Below are 19,676 nucleotides of genomic sequence, written 5' to 3'. Positions count from 1 at the left end.
TTCGAAAATCCCTATGCTGTTGATCGACCGGTTTTCGAGAAGAACTTAGCCAAGGTTGTCAAAATTTTACTTCTTGTCTGTCCGAAGTAACCACGCTCGGATAGCAGGGTTAATCGATAACTTTTCATCTGTCAAATTTTAACCAAAAGTTAAAAAATCCTCGAAATAATCCACCAAATGGTTCAGAGCCTAAGTGAAAATGTACCTCGGTTAATATATATTCGGTAAAATGCGATGTTTTTCTTCAGTCGAGTATTAGTACAAGACACTGAAGAAGTATGCACGTTGTATCTGTCAAGAATAAGCAATTAAGCTATTGGAATTAAATGGAAATTACTAATCCTTCTCTCTCTCTCTCTTTATACAGGTATTCCACAAGGCTGTGAACCATTTGCCGAGTTAAATTTAGGCTCTGAACCATTTGGTGGATTATTTTAACTTTTGGTTAAAATTTGACAGATGGAAAGTTATCGATTAACCCTGCTATCCGAGCGTGGTTATTTCTGACAGACAAGAAGTTAAATTTTGACGACCGTGGCTCGAAAACCGGTCGATCGACAGCACGGGGATTTTCGAACATAAGAAATAACTTTCGAAATGTCACTTTTAACTACGAGTTAAATTTAACTCGGCAAATGGTTCACAGCCTTAACTCGTGGTTAAAAGTGACATTTCGAAAGTAATTATCTATGTTCGAAAATCCCTGTGCTGTCGATCGACCGGTTTTCGATAAGAACTCAGTCACGGTTGTCAAAATTTAGCTTCTTGTCTGTCAGAAATAACCACGCTAGCAGGGTCAATCGATAACTTTCCATATGTCAAATTTCAACCAAAAGTTAAAAAAAAATCCACCAAATGGTTCAGAGCCAGGATTCAACTTTTCTGTATAACTGTTGCATTGTTTAAAAATAAGTAATGAGTTCTGGATTAGCTGGCGCATATAAGAAGCAAATGCGGTCCCTTTACGATGTCAATGTCATTTTGGCACTGACATTGAGGCGAATGACATTGATATACTAACTGCCCGCACGCAGAAAAATGGATTTTTGTTTCAGGGCTTAATGTATTTTGTTATTGATTCAAACATATTGTATCACTATTTCAACAAAACATATTTTTGAATCAACAAAATGGTTTTTAAAATCAACAAACAGATTATTGACTCTACAACCGGTTTGTTGATTCAAAAATATTTTTCTTTATTAGGCCCTGAGCCAAAAATATATCCATTTGAATTTAAAAATCATTTCTCTGCGTGCGCACATGAACAAGCAATTTTTGTGCAGTGAGATTTTTAGAAGTGAAGCAGTGAAAACTAAGCAACTACGTTATAGTCTGGATGACGAAAGCTCAGCTAGTTGGTGAGGCATGCAACTCTAATATAAATGGTTCGTTGGTATCAATAAATACAGAATTATAATTTTCATAGTGTTTTTTTAATATTCTTCCTAACCGAATCTCTGAGTTGTTCTCATTGGCCGTGTAAATTTTGAAACATCGGCATATTGATAGTGTAGCGATAGTATACTACTAGGCGTTTTAGAACAATGATTTGTTAAGGAGTGCGTATGTTTGACTCAAATGAACATGATTTATCTTAATCAGTGCATAAGTTGATAAATTTGGTTTTAAAATAAAATTTCCGCATTAACAACTGACAACTTTCCGGGACCCACTTCCCCAAGTGTAACTTGATTCTACAAGGTTTTTTTTCGCTTAACCCTTGAGATGTGTGGATTTAGGAAATTGTCATCCATGTTAAAAAATATGTCAGTTCAAAACGTCATAGCAACAAACTGCATAATATAGATTTTTATTTTCTTTGCATGGTAATATTCCTACCTACCTATCTAGTTAACTTTCACTGGCTCTCCAATATACGATAAAATACTATTCAATATGTCCTTAGTTACACTTAGCCGCCTACAAAATACTTTCACTTTAAATATTATATGGTCTATCCTGGTAATTTGGATAACTAAATTTTCAGCTATTTTGGAATCACATCTCACAGATAAAGAGAAAGAGAGCTTCATACGCGCCCACTAACTCTAAGATTGGTCATCTCCAGCAAAAAAAAATCATTCCTCGTAACAACTAACTGACTAACTAACAGATCTTCCTGAAGCGTTGATTGCTTTTTGTAGCCTAAATCTAATATCACAAAAGTGCTACTGTCTCTTTCATCAAGACTCCAGAACAGCCATGTTACCGAAACTGCAGGACGTATCGCTTGGTCACTTCCGGGGTATGTATTGATGCCACGGATAAAAGTAAGGGCATATCGTTGGCAGTGATGTTCAGGGCCTTGGTGATTGATTCAATGGAACAAAAATCAGTAGCTAGTAGAAAGCTGGCGATCGATTCTGACTGTAAATACAACTCACGCAGTTTGGACTCTATAAAGGCCATACACTGGAACGCAGATAATCCTGAGCTCCACATGGCGTGTACTGTTTCTAGCATAGAGGAGACAAGTTGGGACATGCCTACCAGTTCGCCGTTGGGATTGCTCGGAGCCAGCGATGATTGGTTGGATGTTATCAGTCGGACATCGTGGGTCTCCAAGTTGCCTACAACTGCCAGATTTTCAGTGGGATACTGCTCCATCAAGGCGAATCTAGATGCGAGGCTGAGGTCCTTCTTCAGGGCCCTTTCCCACTTGTTAGGCGGTGCAGTAGTACCCTGTAGAACCATGTCCGGAATATAATGATCCGCCACTCGAGAGAACAACGAAGGCATAAAACCAGCTTTGCTTGGTAATTTTCTAAATTTATCAGTCTTATCATTGTTGTTCTCGTCGTTTAGATTTGCCACGTTCAGTGCCTTTGATATGGGAATATCCACCAGCTTGAGTATGCTATCCGGATGCTTGGCTTTTAGCTCGGCATTTTCTTCGACCGTAGCCAAGGAGAAAGTGTTTGATATGTCATCGTGACAATGCATTTTATATTCGTCCCTGATGGACGGTTCGTGCATAGAGCTATATATGCTTCCATCGGTCAGATCACTGGAGAACTCCAGCTCCGAGGCATTCGTCGGGGTTTGTAGGTATAGCAGTGAGGTATTGCGACAAACGTCGCATTCCTCCTCATCGGCATCCGTAGATGAGGACAAATCAGCTTCCGGGTGAAACTTTAGCGATAATTTCATACTTTTCTCAAGCAAATCATGCTCGGTCAGTTCTAGGTTTTGACTTTTTAGATAGTTTTCAACCACTTTGGGATACTGATCAAAGTTAAATATGACGGAATGTTTTCTGAGTTTACTGTGCGAACAAGGCCTTTTGCCACCAACCGCTCCCAGTTCGTTGGCTCTGTCTGCTGTGCTGGAATTTTGCGTGTGCTTGATATTGACCAGCTGTTCATTGTCACCAAGAACGAATACAACTTCATCCTTTGGTCGGCTTTGCATCAACATTTCATAATTGCCACGGAGACCGTCGATGTATTTCAGCTGTTCAAATGTAATGCCTTCTTTTATCCGTTCCAAACCCCACAGGAATCTTTTGCCATTTTCCTTGTCACCGATACTGTTTTCAGTGATGAGTCTAGATAATCGGATCGAATCAGTATCACCCGTATCGCTTACGTCCAGCTCAATCGCTTCTTGTCCAGTCTCATCCGGTTGGGTGAGCGTCATCCTTATCTGAGGATTTCCGTTTCCCTCCTTTTTGATATGATAGATCATTTCTAAGAACTGCTTCTGCCTGGCGTTCATCAGCAGCTCCGTGTCCATGCTTTTGTTTCCTATCCGCAGCTCCTGTTGCACGAAACGGGAATCCCGATACACTAGGACGTTGGGTATGTCGTTCATCACTGTTTTCTTTAGTAATGTCGATAGCTCTCCTTCCACAGCGTTTCCTGTATCTTTTCCCATTGCCGTTAGGTCTTTGATCCTCGTAGACGATCGAACCATTCCGGAGCTAGATCTTGCTAATTTCGAAGATTTACAGATACTGTTTAGATCCTCGGTATTAGTGAAACTGTGGCTACTAGCATTATTGATGAGCTTCTGTGCGGCAAAGGCTTCCTTGACTTTACCTTCTTCGAAAACTTCCATATGAACTGTCCTCTTGATTTCGCTGCATCGTATAAAGTATGACAAAACGTTCAAAACCTTGCCGATAGTATTGTCCAACTGAGGGCTGCCGCAGATAATCGTTTTCGTCAACTTGACCGGATGTCCTACCGCTCCGTACAGGTCTCCCAGCTGAGCCCACAGAACATTGTACGGATGGTTTGCTGTTATTTTGGTTATTTTTTCTTTTTCCTGATGGGAATCGCCCGTTCCAGCGGTGGTTGACTCTGGAGGGCTACCAATTGAAGCAATGGTGCTAACCCAGCCTAGATGATGTGTCAGCACAGCCGTCAGCAGAGTGCTGATAAATCTGGGGAAAGAGATAAGGACCATTCATTGAGTGTCAAATAAATTGACAACTGTTTTGTATGTTGGTACTTACAATTTAGTATCCTTGGTATCGGCCAGCGATAACAACGAGGAGAGATCGTGCATGAATCTATTGGCTATGGTAAGAGCCGCTTGATTGTTTTGTGCATTACCCTGTGCTGGATGTGTGCTGCAGCTCAAAGTTGTCCATACTGGATTCGAAAGACGAGGAGCGGTGAAGAAATCCAACAACCATTGCTGAGTCGAATGCCACGCTGTCAACATAATCTGGAAGGATATTCTCTGATTATAGATCATTCAACGCACCGCAACGGAGATACTGACCTGTAGGAACAGTGGCCATCGATGGCACGCATTTTCGGCTGCTACTCGCAGTCGGCATAGCATTGATTCGAATATGCTCATGTGTTCCGAGCAGAATGCTTCCATTTCCTGCAGTACTCCATCGTCCAATTCAATGCAGAACGCAATGCCCAGGCGTGCTTTCTTATTCGGAGCTTTTCCTTGGTAGTTTGTAGATGTTGAAAGCACCTCACCACTGAAGGCTTTTCGTTTATTTAATTCCATGGTTTCACTATTCCTACGATTCCGTCCTCCTACACAACCATCACTCGCAGTCACCTGACTGGTCGTGGAAGTTGATCCTGTTTGGCTCAGTTCATCGACATGGCCGACGTGGTCAGCCAATGAGAGACGATTTTCAAACGATGTAGACACATTTTTCGACACGCGCCGATTAAAGCTTCCATACTGACTGCAATCACTTAAACTAGCTGCCTGAGGTATATCAATGTTGGTATCTGTGCTTAGTCTGCGAATACACTCGAAATCACTGCAGATCGATGCAAGACTGCTTCTATGAGACGATAGCGGATGACGTGAGCTACTCGTCGAGAAAGCCCATGGATCAGTTCCGCCGTACCCTGAATCCATTCCACTGTTGGTGGAAAGCCTAGGATCCGTCAACCGCTCTAAATGACCGAACTCTGGTGGCAAAGGTGGTCTGTGTCGGTGATTGTGAGACGTATCGTGCTGTGTCGAAGTTGAAGACGTAACCGTAAATGAACGCAGTGACGTCGTGTCTATCGAACTAAGATCGCTGCCCGAAGGATATCGATCACGATAGAATCCATTCTGGCCTCCGACTGCAAGATCCGATCCCAGAAAGGATGAGACAGACATTTTCTTACTGCTAGCTCCACTGGCATTTTTCAACACTGGAGCCGGGAATACGTGAGAGCACATCATGGCGGTCGGTGTTTTAAGCCAGTGAACCTTCAGACTACTTCCCTGAAAGGCGATCGGTGCAGAGCCGAAGATCATCTCTGCCAATGATTTGATGTCACTCTTTGGATTAGAACTATGCTGTTGATCAGATGAAAACAAAATCAATAACAATGATCTTTACCCATAAAACTATGTGGATTACAAACCTGGTACAATATTTTGCAGTGATCACATTTCTGGGTTTGAGGTAAAGTTTTGTAGGTTGCAGTCCCACAGAAGGCGGTTGCTGTCGTCGACGCTGGTCCATCGGTGATTTTTTCCACCGCACTCGAGTCAAACAGCAATTTGCGTCCTCTGATGTCGCATTCACGAAAAAGAACCACTCGAACCTTGTCGGCGGCAAATGGAAACTGTCTGCAAACACAAAGAATCATATTTATTTTAGCGCTGTCGGGATCTTGCCGGGCCAGTTCATGAACCGTGCTGATGCCAGTGTGATAAGTGAACTTATGGACTCCCTGTATGCAATGCAGTCACGAAGTCATTTATGTGCAGCAATCTCGAGAATATCCCTACATAAGGCAATAAGATTATCGCCCTCTTAATCAGTTTGTTTGAAAAATTAATGCTAAAAATATATGACCACCCCGATCGATCAATTAGCGTATTTTGCGTAGCTAAAGTCTCGTGAGCGAACGATGACATCGATACCGAGGCGAGGAATTGGCCCACTAATCCCCCTGCAGCTTATCGTTGACGGAAAAACAGGTAAGGAAAACAACATAAAGAAATTGATTTCCATTGTTCGTCGCCTGATGGCGTGGCACATGTAGGGAAGAATGCGGCAAACATTTTGTTTGTAACGTAGGTAGGAACCAACCATTCACCTATCTTATCGGACGGTGACGTCATCGAGCGAAATCAAAATATAATCCTACTCGAACAATTCATAAGCTTTCGGGTATAATTAGCTGTTGTATCAAAACTCAATCACATATTGTGATAAGAGTCCACCCCCAAAAGCACCAGACCCAGTTTAGAATGGCAGACCGAACTATGCACCTTTAGAATTGATAAAATTATCTATAAAAAAAATAAAATTAAAAACGCACCTTTAAAAAACACCCAAATGACCCATGAAAGCCCGGTGAAAATCCTTAAAAAAAATGTTAATGATCCATATTTTGGGTAAAATTTTGCAACACAATTGTAAAAATGCACCGCAAACAACGTTCAACAATGAACCTTAAACTAACGAAATTGATCCATATAAAATCAAGTTTGCGCACTAAAAAATATGGGTAGGATCCATAAATTAAACATATGTTTTTCAGGATTTGGACTATTCTTTTTTTCATTTTAAACCTTTGGAAATTGCTCCTTTACTGCGTAGCTACTGCAGGGCTGGTAGCGATCACTGGTGTCAAAAATAGTGATTTTAGTGACCATGTTGAAGAAATAAGTGACCAAATAGTGACTAAAAAGTGACCTAAGAGAAAATAAATGTTTGATGTTTTAGACTTATTCACCAAGTATCTCATAAACACTTATGTACGATATGAACCTTTAAAATGAAAGATTCAATAGAAAGTGTATGGCCAAACCCACGGTATTAGTAGTCCGGGTGTCTACTAACTGCAAAAACCTGGAAAACCGGGAATCCTCAGGACATTTTAGTTTTCCTTAAAATACCTGGAAGAGAATTTGATAAATTTCTTACTAAAGATATTTAAAGAAAAGAATGAATTTTAAAATACAAGCATTTAATGTTTCTCGTTATTTACATTCACGCTTTTAACTTTATAGATTCACATTGGACTAATATTCAGTAACATATATATTTAAAAAACAGAGGCTTGAACTGTGTACTGCTTTTTTTGAAACATGCATATTTTAAAGAAATTTTAAATTTGAACTAGTTCTGGACTTAAAAGCTATAAAACTTCAAGAAATTTTCAAGAATCTGGAGTAAAAATCCATGCACAGTTTTAAAAGCTCGTGCAATTTTACTTCAATTTCTAAGGACCTTATTTCAAGGAAGTTCTGGGAAAGAATTTTTCAGAAAAACATCAAATGCAATCTGCTTTTAAGGTAGTTCTGAAGAATTTTAGATTTCTTGTGTTGCCTGAAAGTTTTGACAAAAAATTGAAGAAACCCTGAATTGACTTAAAATTAAATTTTAATGAAAACTCTGAAAATTTCTGAGGAGCACAACTCCTTCAGAGAAAAATTCCAAGGGCCTTCTGAGGATAATTTTATAAAGTTGTGGAAGAAAACTAATCCGGAGCATAAGTCCTTGGAATCTTTTTGAAAATACTGAAAGGAGGATTACAATTAAATCTGAGAATAACTCCAAAACATCTTCAAAGGAATTCGGAAAATAAATTCAGGAGGGTTTGCCAAACAAATTATGCGAAGAAATCTAAGGAATTTGTGAGGAGAAATGTCACTGAATTCTTATGAGACTTTCAATGTGAGTAGAATTCTAAGGGAAGGATATCTGAAATGAATTCAATTAATATTCAGGGAGTTTTCCCAGATGGTTTCTTATTGTGGAGAATTTCAAGGTCTTTCCAAGGAAAACTTAAAGAAAATTGAATTAGGAGGATAGCTTTATTGAAATGTTGATAAATATTTCAATGAAAATCAGAATAGACTATTCTGAGGTCTTCCGAACTACTTGAAAGTTCCCAAATTTTAACAAAGTTTATGAAACTTTGTTAAATTCTTTTGTAGTTTGAGAAACTATGCTCACTGATACTCACAATACTTCACATAAAATTCTTAAACTTCGCTTAACTTTATAGGCCTTCCTAAAATTTCCTCAATGTTTCTAACGTTGCCTTGAAGTTTCGACAATTTTGGTTAAGTATCATAACCATTATAAACGCTCACTAATTTTCCCTGAATTAATCTATGGTTACCTGAAGTTCTCTAAATTTGTTTAATAATCCGGCAAATTTTCTGATATTTATTTAACGGAACTCCTTGTAAGTCTCTGCAAATTCGCTTAAATTAGTGGTATAATTCTGAAGCTATCAGATTGGAACTTCGCTGAATATCATGAAACTATCTAAAAGTATCTAAATTTATAACAAGTTCTCTGGAATTTCTTGAAGATATCACTGATTCTAAATGATGCTAAAAGTTCTCGCAAAGCTGTTTCTTTAAAACTGATTGCCATGTCTTTAAAATAGTTTGGGTTAATTGCTGTTGTTTTTGATCTACAAAAAAGAAGCATATTTTAACGCATTTAAAAAATAGATTTTTATTATAAACCTGGAATTTATCCGTTAAAGTACTGGAAAAATTTGGAAAACTCATGTAATTCTATTTAGAAAAATGAGTAGACAACCTGTATATAGAGAAAGACGATTAAACGTCACAAAGCAAAGAATGATCAATCTTGAAATAAATTCACGCTAAAATAGTTGAAAATAGTGATTGATTACAAGAAAAGTGACTTTAGTGACTTGGCCTTAAAAAAGAGACTTTTTAGTGACTGGCTTGAAAAAAGCGACCAAGTCACTAAAAAGTGACTCGCTGCCTGCCCTGCTACTAAGATTTACTGTCTTGCCCGTGTTTTTTTTTTTAGTATGCTTCTTTAAAAGATTCTAAAATAAGCTTTCTTTGGAAGCGTCTCGCTCCCCTCCTGACTAAAAAAAAAAACAAGTGCCGGACGATAAATCTGAGTAGTTACACAGTAAAGACGCAATTTTCCAGAAGTGTCCAAACATTAAAATATATACAGTGTATCGCAAAATTGAGCGTACACCCTAGTGGTTAAGCAGATATTTATTGATTTTTCGCTATACTTCTGAACTTTATTGGATTTATTTCAGTAAAACGTAAAATTCGACGATTTTTAGAAAAAAATAGTGATTTATTATTTATTTTTATTTAACCACCATCTTTGAAATTTAAGCCATACATACTGTTTAAAGTGACTTAATCCTATTCTTGAAGACTGGTCTACTTATATTAAAATCAAAAACATCACACATATCATTAAACAGTCTGCAACATCTATCGAGAGGATTGTTATAACCGTAAGCAGTACGATGTCCGGGAGTCCACAGAAAGTAATAGTTGCGGAGACGGCGAGCTGGAGTGTGGAAATTGATGTAAACAACTGCAGTCAATATGATTACTAATCATGTCAAATATGAACATCCTCTGGAGAAAGACTCGGCGATTTGTTAGTGTGTGCAGTCCAATAAGCGCACATCTATGCTCGTACGGAGGTAACCTATCTGGATTTGAATAAGGCAGACGTCGTAATGCAAACTTTATAAACTGTTTCTGGATTCTCTCGATGCGCAGTACATGGACAGCATGATATGGAGCCCAAATTTGTACTCCATATTCAAGAACACTGCGGACCATAGAGCAGTACAGCGCTTTCAGGGCGTACACGTCGTCGAATTGTGCAGTATTGCGGCGCAAAAATCCTAGCATGGATTAGGCCTTTGCAACTATCATGGATATGTGCTCGTTAAACCGTAGTTTGCTGTCCAAGATGAGCCCAAGATTTATTAACCCTTTCCAGCGGCGATTGATTCATATAGTAATCAAAACTAATCGGAGAGTGAGAGTGGGTAAGGGTAATCACTTTACATTTGGCAGCATTGGCTTGCATTCCATTCATCTGACACCAGGATGACAATCGCTCTATATCAGCTTGTAGTGCGCAACAATCCACGATCGATTTGATCACACGGTACAACTTAAGATCATCCGCATATAGCAACTTACAGGAACTTAGCATATCACACACGTCGTGAAATATTAATGATCTTTATTATGACTAAAAATGAGCTAAATTTCAAGAATTTTAGTTCATTGTATTTTACGATATTAAGGTATTTCAAGAAAAAAGCGTTTTTCTCAAATAGCTCTTATTTTTAACAACCGTAACCAAAAATTGTACCAATAATTGATAAATGTATGATGATTCAGCAATCAAAAATTCAGAAACGTATCTCTTTAAATTGGGCTTTTAATGTATTTTGTCTCTCTTTAATAGTTTTTGTTTGTCTTGTCCCCCGTCTCGATGAGTCTCATCGTCGCCCACTGGTCACCATATCCGGTCGAACCCCAGACGAAACTATAACCGCACTACCGTTAATACTGGCGACAACGCTCTGATGAGACAACGAAACCTTACCCCCAAGCTCCTCCCCTGATTCTATCCTTCGACAATGTACCTCTCTAACCTCGAGTAAGCCGCGAGTATTCGGCCCAACTCCTACTAGACATAGAATTAAGAGAATTTTGTTACAAACAAAGAACAATGAACTATCGGCTCCGTAAAGCTAACGCGATTGAGCCTTCCATATAAACGAACTAGATAAAAAAAATTGGGCTTTTACAGCTATTTTTCTAAAATTTAATCGCTCAATGTTGAGATACACTGTACGTCTAATTTATGGATCATACCTTTGTTTTTAATGCGTGAACTTGATTTTCTATGGATTAATTTCGTTGGTTTAAGGTACAATTTCAATCAGTATCTGTTTTTATCATTTACCGTCACACACAAGAAGTAGCGCATCAACCCAGTGTTGATGAATTGCGTTCGTTTCGAATATCTTCTCTGTGACGTACGAGCGAAACGAACAAATGACTTCATTATACATCAAAATAATCAAATTATGTTAGGGCAAAACGATTATTTTGAATATTGTCGACACCAAAGCCTAAAACCTCGATATTATCATCAATTCAGCATGAGGTAATAACTTTCCATTTCCATTTCCATTTCCAACACAACACGTTCCACAGCGCTAGATTTGTGTAATATGAAAATAATCATTTTGCGTTTGATCCTCAAAATAATCTCCACCAAGATAAAAACGAATATTAAGGCTCTGAACCATTTGGTGGATTTTTTTTGAACTTTTGGTTAAAATTTGACAGATGGAAAGTTATTGATTAACCCTGCTATCCGAGCGTGGTTATTTCTGACAGACAAGAAGTTAAATTTTGACAACCTTGGCTCGAAAACCGGTAGATCGACAACACGGGGATTTTCGAACATAGAAAGTAACTTTCGAAATGTCACTTTTAACCACGAGTTAAATTTAACTCAGAAAATGGTTCACAGCCTAAAACAACACAGGAGATAATGAACATCCAGCCACGAATGAACAAAAACAAATTTTGACTTCGAAACTCAGAGGTTGCCTTGATCAAGAGAATGTTGTTATATCAAAATTCAAATTCATACAGGAAGTTGTTCTATCTGTTTAGGTTGTATCCATGTTCAGCTAAGTTGAGTGTAGAAGGAATGATTTGTATCAGCACTGATTTCAATACTCATTCTTTAGGAATTGTGTGGTACATTTTTGTAATTCTTGATAGAGCTGGAATTAGGGCGTATTAGCTTTTGTAAACAATGACTTCTTTCGATGATTTCTAGAAAGTCAAGTCTCGCCAACGCAAATTAATATTACCACCGGGTAGGGAAGAGTTCCCCTACCTAAATGTCATGTTGGTTTGCGTGAGCGTGCCTTGGATTCCTGGAAATCATCGAGAAAAGTCATTGTTTACAAAAGCTGTTACGCCCTAATTCCAGCTCTATCTAGAATTGTGTTGCTATATTTTACATAAAATATGATGATATCATTGATATTAGTTGCATCTGCTTGTTGATGTGATTGTGTATCGCCGGTAGGGTAGGTGCACATATATACGACCAATTGCACAAACATGTTGATATTTTCCATGGATCATTCACACAGCCACTGAGAATAACTCAATGAGAGAGAGAGAGTAACATCTAGTCAGTTATATGAGGGTTTTCTAAAAACTGCAGGTTCTCAGGATTTTACGAATCATTTAGGCGTGTTTTGAGGCACGTTTTTCATATTTTTTATGAATCTATATGCACAAGAATGTATGCCGTTTACAATGAGAAATTTGCGTAAAATCGTGACCTCACGTAGACCTGTTTTTAACTCACGCGTTTGGATGTCTCCGGCAACGATGATAAATGGCGCGCGACGTATCGCCCAGTCACATGCTTTTCGTACGTCGTCGTCGTCGGTGTTGGTTGGTGTTGTTGTTATTACCGCGATGAATGAGTCCACATCAAACGGCGGTGGCATGTTTACGTTTTTTTTTATTATTATTATTTCTTAGCTAGGCTATGCTCATATGGTACACACGCATTCGGAATGGGAGTCGAAAATATTCCTATATCAATTCAAATCGTTATCGCGCACTGCTGAAATTTGACCCAAGACAGATAGACGACAGTCGAACTGATTGGTGCTGTATTATACAACCCGTTCTGGACTATGTATGAGGAGATGTAGATGAGTCGCCGTAATCTTATAATAGGCGATCGCTTCTTGGGTTATCAAAGCGCTGACAAACTTAACTCATACAATGCACTGTGGTCCTAAATCATTTAGGGTGGGTTGCTACAGCTGCCGCGCAGTTTGTGTTTGGCGCGGATTTTGTGGAATGCTTATTAAAGAATATGATACTATCAAAACGAAGCAATGAATTAATGAGCTTGAGCAGTTCCACGCCAAAATGACGAATTGATCTGACGCGACCTTCTCCGATTTGCATGACACTTTGCATAATTATTTGTAATGGTCAATCATCCACATTTGAACTGAAATTCAGCCATTTCGAATCTTTCTTTCGAAACAAAAATTCAGAATGGCGTATGTGATTTTTTTCAGCAAATTTCAACTCGAAAACTTCACTTCCAATCTAAATGACGTCTGAGATAAAAAAAATGAAAAAACACTGGGGGTAGGTCACTCAGCACAGTGTGTCGAAAGTATATTCGGCACAACTTGGGCACATCCATCGGCACACCTTCGGCACAATCTCGTATGCATTGGATTGTCCATTAATAAATAAAATGGGAGCACTGCTGGATCGCTGTCATTGAAGATGGTCACAACATTACGTGCTGTCTGACTGTATATTTCAGGAACATTCTTTAATTGAATTTACCAGAGGAAGTCAGACTAGCAATTCACTTCTCGGTTCACATTTAAATCCGAAATGTAGGCTCTATAGTGGGCTCTACAGTAAGCGGCAGTTAATCAATATAACCCGTAATTCAAATAATGATGCAACTTACACAAACCAAGCTAGAGAAGTCATATCTCGAAAGACTGGGTATCTGGTCTGCTTTTGAGAGAATTACAAAACCCTAATACACACGACTTTTATTATTTTACAATTCAAATTTAGCACATCGTCCACTTCCCGCGTCATCCTCAAGGGGCTGGCAAACGAATATTACGAATTGATGCATCATTTATAATCGATAAGATAGAAGCAGAATCAGGTCCGATCAGTTTCCACATTTATGGGAGCATTTTTTCTTGTCATACGTCCGACGGAAGTTGCTCTTTCCTGGTATTTTTCGATATTATTTCCTTTTTTTCGATATTGCATACCTTCTTTTATAGTTGTTTATTGAATTTCAAGCGTTTCCTTGAGAGAACTCTCCACAGAATTTCGAGACTGTTATGGAAAAAATTTCAAGAGAATGCTGGAAAGAATCATAAGATTATTGAGGGAAATCCTAAAAGTTATTCTAAGTAAATTTTAGAATGATCCTAAGGAAATCTTTAAGAAAATTCCAAACATATCTTGGGGCAAATTCCAAAGAAATAATTCATTTAATTCAAACATTGAGAATTTTTAAAGATCTCGTGCATAGAAATTCAAGATCCAGAATTAAGTAAATGTTTCAAGATTTTGAGACTTCGATTAAGAATAAATTCCAATATCCTGGTCTAAGATAACTCTTCGAGATTATGGAGCTAAAAATGTTTGAAAAGTGTAGCAGCATATTATGAGATCTAATATTTCAATGGGAAAATCCCATCATAAAGACTGGAACACGCAAAAATTGATCGACAAAAAATCGTTTCTTTCAGTCAAAATTCATATCACAAAAATCTGCTTAGTTTTATTTTGGTAGGTAGTTCAATTCATATATTTAAAGGAAAAAAATGTTCGTTTATTCTTTTGGTTTGCCAAATCCGAACTACCGTGCCTTCCGCTTAAACCCTTCCATTAAATTTTGCACAGTGGTCTCATCGACCTTATTCGCCGTCAGTTAGATTTAAACTGCTGCTCTTTTTCCATGGATTTATTAGTTTTTTTCGAGATTCCGTTTGACCAAGGCCCAATACCGTTCAATAGGGCGGAGTTCTGGGCTGTTGGGAGGGTTGTGGTCTTTGGGTACCACAACCACGTTGTTCGCATCGTACCACTCGATTGCCTTTTTCCCACAGTTGCAGCTCGCCAAGTCCGGCCAGAACTGCACAGGTCTATTATGTTGCTTTAGGAATGGTAGCAGCCGCTTTTCCAGGCACTCCTGGACGTAGATCTCTTGATTGATGGTTCCCGTAGTAATGAAAATTCCGCTTTTCAGACCACACGTGCATATGGCCTGCCAGACGAGATATTTTTTCGGGAACTTCGATAGTTTGATGGTTTTGAAAATTTCAGCCACCTTCCCTTTTCCTGATGCGCTATAAAACTCCTGTCCCGGAAGCTGCTTGAAATCCGCCTTCACATAAGTTTCGTCGTCCATGACGACATAGTCGAACTTTGTGAGCAGATTCGTATACAGCTTTCGGGACCGCTGCTTTGCCGATGTGTTTTGTTTTTGTTTGTAATCTCGGTTCGCCACCTTCACCTTCTTAAACGTCGACAACCCGGCTCGTTTCTTGGCCCGCTGCACAGTAGTACCATAGAGGTAACTCTAAGACTAGAAGGTCCCGAAATAACGTGCTCAACTTTTTAGCTCAGATCTGGTACTCTCTTCGGTCCCAAGCTAATCGATTCACCCCTCGAAACATAGGAAAAACCAATAACCCAAAAACTCCTTAGCCTCTCAAAGAAAGACCTATGTACTTACATAGGACTAATTACAGGGCACTGTCCAGCCAAATATCATCTAAGACTAATTAAAAAAGTTGATGATGATATTTGTCGGTTTTGTAACGAGGAAACAGAAACCTCCGAACATTTATTGTACAACTGTGCAGCACTTCTTAACAGAAGGGAAAAGTTCTTTGATAAGGGACTACTACAGCCCTTTGAAATATGGTGTTCATCTCCTAGTAAGGTAGTGCGTTTCATACGACACATAATTCCTTGCTGGGAATATACCTAAAGTTAGGCGTTGATGGTTACTTCTAATAGTAGTTTTTCACCCTAATAAGGTTAACAAAAAACCGGGGAATATACTACAATAGATCAAATAAATGGTCGCAGTGGTAATGTACCCAACAGAAAAAAAAACCCTCATTTTATCTGTCAAACTTTCATAGCGAATCAAAACAAACATTGCGTAGTACTAGAATTTCGACTAGAATGGGATACGTTAATCGTTTGCTTTGGACCAATAGGCTAGTCAAGTAGTGAGCCAATTTTAAATCGTTAGTTTCGTATTGATTGTTGGTAGTACGGGAGACATCCCCGAACACTTTAAAAACGTTGGTCACGGTCAATTTTACACATCCAGCATTTTTGCCAATTTGGCGTGTGAGAACGTCGGATTCTCTTGCTGCGCGAGCAAAATTTTGACACGCTGCTCCTATTGCTTGGACGTCATTTTGAAATCTGGAGAGCAAACGGTGAAAACTCATTATAGCAATCATTGTATATACACTCAACTTCCAAATGCAGCACTTCAGGTTTATTTTTATGCATTTTAACATAACTACACCAAGTTGAAGTTGACCAATTTTTGCGCGTTCCAGACTTTAATAAGCTAATTGAGGGAAATCCTGAAAGTTATTCTAAGTAAATTTTAGAATGATTCAAAGGAAATCTTCAAGAAAATTGCAAAGATATCCTGGGCAAATTCCAAAGAAATAATTTATTTAATTCAGGCATTGAGAATTTTTAAAGATCTCGTGCATATAAATTCAAGGTCTAGAATTAAGTAAATCTTTCAAGACTTTGAGACTTCGATTAGGAATAAATTTCAATATCCTGGTTTAAGAAAATTGTTCGAGATTATGGAGCTAAAATGTTTTAAAAGTGTTGCAATCATATGTATGAGATCTAATATTTCAATGTGAAAATCCCATCATAAATCAAAATCCCAGACATAAAACAATTTTCTAGATACTGTACAATAAAAAGTTTTAAGGTTCTAAAACTAGCAAAGTTATTCAAACTGCCGGACATCGCACATCGAAAAAGTTTTGAGATAACGGAGTGTCTATGGCAAATATCGCCAAAAACCATGATCACGCTGGATTTTCGTAGACAAAAATCAAAAAGCAAGCAACTGCGGATGATATTACAAGCTGCGATGTCGTATCTCCGAATTTAATATTAACTGATCCCACCAGATACAATTCTTACCAAACTGCGGTGAGTTTGAGTTTCAAGATGTTTGCTTTACACCCGAACGTGGCCCGAAACTTTCATCACTGCTGGCTTCAGTAGTTTCGTGTCTGCCATCGGTGAAGAGTAAAAAGAGATAGAAAACTATACTTTCTCTTTATACGAAAACGATGTACAACGGAATCATTTTAGTGTCGAGCCAACTCTCAGCTACAATTTTACAATATCAAAGAAGCTTATAAAATCAATATCAACCATGATTTGTTCCGTGCTATTGGCTATTGCCGTGATATTGAGAGCGTATGAGAGCGAAAAAATATCACTTTACTAATGATCATGCCATCACTGCATCGAACTGAGAATTCTTATAAATAGCATAAAAACAAATTAATTAATATTCAACAAAACCCCTCCTCTTCCTTTTTTAAGATCTTACAAAGATCTTACATAGATTATTTTAATGATCTGCAAATGCATTTTTAATGCTTACGTAAGTTATATCTGCGACCCCTTCCCTTCCATGTATGAAAACGTAAGAAAAATAACTAACACCCGCTCCCCCTTCGGTTGCTTTCGATTCCCCATTCTGGCCACTCTGATATAGTGCCTGCGGAAGATTTGTTCTTTATGATTATCCCTCCTCATAACAAGAAGCTTGCCGCCCGAAAAAAAATACGCTTTGGTTTTTCTAAAAATATTCGATAAAGATCTCGAAAATCTAAAAAAAAATCTCCGATTCCTAAGCAAATTTACGTGTAAAAAAACACCGTCTCATGGTTTGTTAAAACTGGAAGCCCTATATTAACCTTATATTGCACAAGGGCCCTTGCCGAACTATTAGTGGGCTTCGTGATTCTTTGGGTATAGCTGTATTTTACTAGCAATAGTTGATTCGTTTTTCAATAGAGAAATAATCCACACTTCTTGGCAATTTTCTTGATAACCTTGTCAATGTGAGAGTTGAACTTAAGATTTTCATCAACAATCACGCCACAAGATATATAATCTCCCGAACGCGAACAATAGTCTCATCATTAATTACAACCGAGATGTTCTCATTTGCTCAATTCCGCGAAATTACCATAAATTCCCAAGTAGCACACTTCTGTTCCACAAAGTTGCAGCAACTTGAGTGTGACTCAAATGAGCCCGGTTTGTGACAAATGTGCCGTTAGGGCTTAGTTTTAATTGTGTTCAATTTCAAGGGCTTATACTTTAATCATCTACTTAGAGAACATACATCTTCATTCAAGTGTAAAACGGCATCATTTAAATCCTTAGCTGCAATGAATCGTAAAACATCGTCGCATGTCATTAATATACATATTAAATAAAAGAGGCCCTGATACTTTTCCCTGGGGCACTCCAAGGTTATTTCCCACAGAACTGGAATCATTAAAAATAGTCCGGTGAGCTCTGTCAGACAAATAGCTTTCAACCCATTTATATGCAGTGCTACAAATTTCAAAGCGCTTGATTGTTCTTAACAATAAAGGCCTAGCGGTTCCGGTGATGTAGTGGTAAGCGTGATTGCCTCTCACCCCAGCAGGCCTGGGTTTAATCCCAGTCGGCGCCGCCGGGATATTCTTAAGGGAAGTAAAGCCGTTGGTCCCCGGTTCATGAGTTGATGGGTCGATAGGTATGGTCCAGGTGTGGGAGCTGCCTTCCTGGCGTCGGTAGCATAAGTGCTCAGCACGGAAAACAAGATCGACGGAAAACAAATCAAGGGAAAAAAAACAATAAAGGCCTACAAATGGTTTCAACACCGCGTTTTAGATCCAAAAACAGGAACAATCGTAACTCTACTTTCAAGTTATCTTTCCACTTTCTCAACACCAAATTCAACTCAGTTTCACAAGAATGACCTACCCGATATCCCGATTATACTGGTATCAACAAAGAGTTACTGTTCAAATACTCCAACAGGTGGCCTTTCACAACAAGTTCTCCTTGGGTAACCACCTTCTGGAAATCCCGGAAACGAACCAGCCTTGGATTGCAAGTCTCTTTAATAAAGAAACACTACTACTTTCTAAATAAAAACAACTAAGGATTCCTTTAACACCTGTGGCACGTGCCGACGAACAATCATTCGGTTAGCAAAATGTGATCAATAACATGGAAGCATGAATAACTCCAATGCCGCGGATAGACTTGCATGACACACTATGAGCGTGAGCATTATTTGTATAATAAACTATAAGCACATCCATGGTCACACTTGTATAGTTTGTGTATAGTTGTTGTATATTGCTCATAATTATTATACAAATAATGCTCATGCTCATAGTTTGTCATACAAGTGTATCCGCGGCATAACACTAACAATATCTACTCCAGCTGTTTTTTTTTCCTAGTGAAAAGCAAATATTTATAACTACGTCTACATGATTTTGTGAGAACCTTCAAATGTACAATTTATATTAATCTACGAATTTCATATCGAATATTTCGTTGAAGTCAAGGGGAAATTTAAACTATTTGTGCGATGAATGTATCCCTGTGTACAATAAGTTTGGCAGCTGCAGTCTTTTTCTTTAATCCGCAAAATTAGAATTTATCTCTATTTCGTATCTTTATTAAAGAGACTTTCAACCGGTTCAGCTGGGTGATTCTCATTCGCATCCGAGGAGGACCACCATTCGTCTCCATCAGACCACACCTCTATTAGGCCACGCCTTCATCAGACCCAA

General features: G+C 38.5%; 1 protein-coding gene across 4 annotated transcripts in view; it reads right to left on the bottom strand.

The window, feature by feature from the left end:
• Positions 1 to 1,774: 1,774 nt before the first annotated feature.
• The window catches only part of LOC135707792 (folliculin-interacting protein 2), a 39,712-nt gene continuing 21,810 nt past the window's right edge, over positions 1,775 to 19,676 (bottom strand). For all 4 annotated transcript variants that reach the window (XM_065229679.1, XM_065229681.1, XM_065229680.1 and 1 more), the window contains 4 exons: positions 5,844 to 6,051; positions 4,735 to 5,775; positions 4,463 to 4,677; positions 1,775 to 4,390 (listed from right to left, as the gene is read on the bottom strand). In XM_065229679.1, the coding sequence (XP_065085751.1) occupies positions 2,209 to 4,390; positions 4,463 to 4,677; positions 4,735 to 5,775; positions 5,844 to 6,051 (3,646 nt within the window). In that variant the 3' untranslated portion in view covers positions 1,775 to 2,208. The remainder of the gene's footprint in view (positions 4,391 to 4,462; positions 4,678 to 4,734; positions 5,776 to 5,843; positions 6,052 to 19,676) is intronic.

Source organism: Ochlerotatus camptorhynchus, unplaced genomic scaffold (assembly GCF_037179485.1).
Source record: "Ochlerotatus camptorhynchus isolate MF236.1 unplaced genomic scaffold, CSIRO-AGI_Acam_v1.1 ptg000319l, whole genome shotgun sequence".
Taxonomy (NCBI): Eukaryota; Metazoa; Arthropoda; class Insecta; order Diptera; family Culicidae; genus Ochlerotatus; species Ochlerotatus camptorhynchus.
Note: the sequence above shows the minus strand (reverse complement) of the source record. Positions and strands in the feature narration are given on the sequence as shown.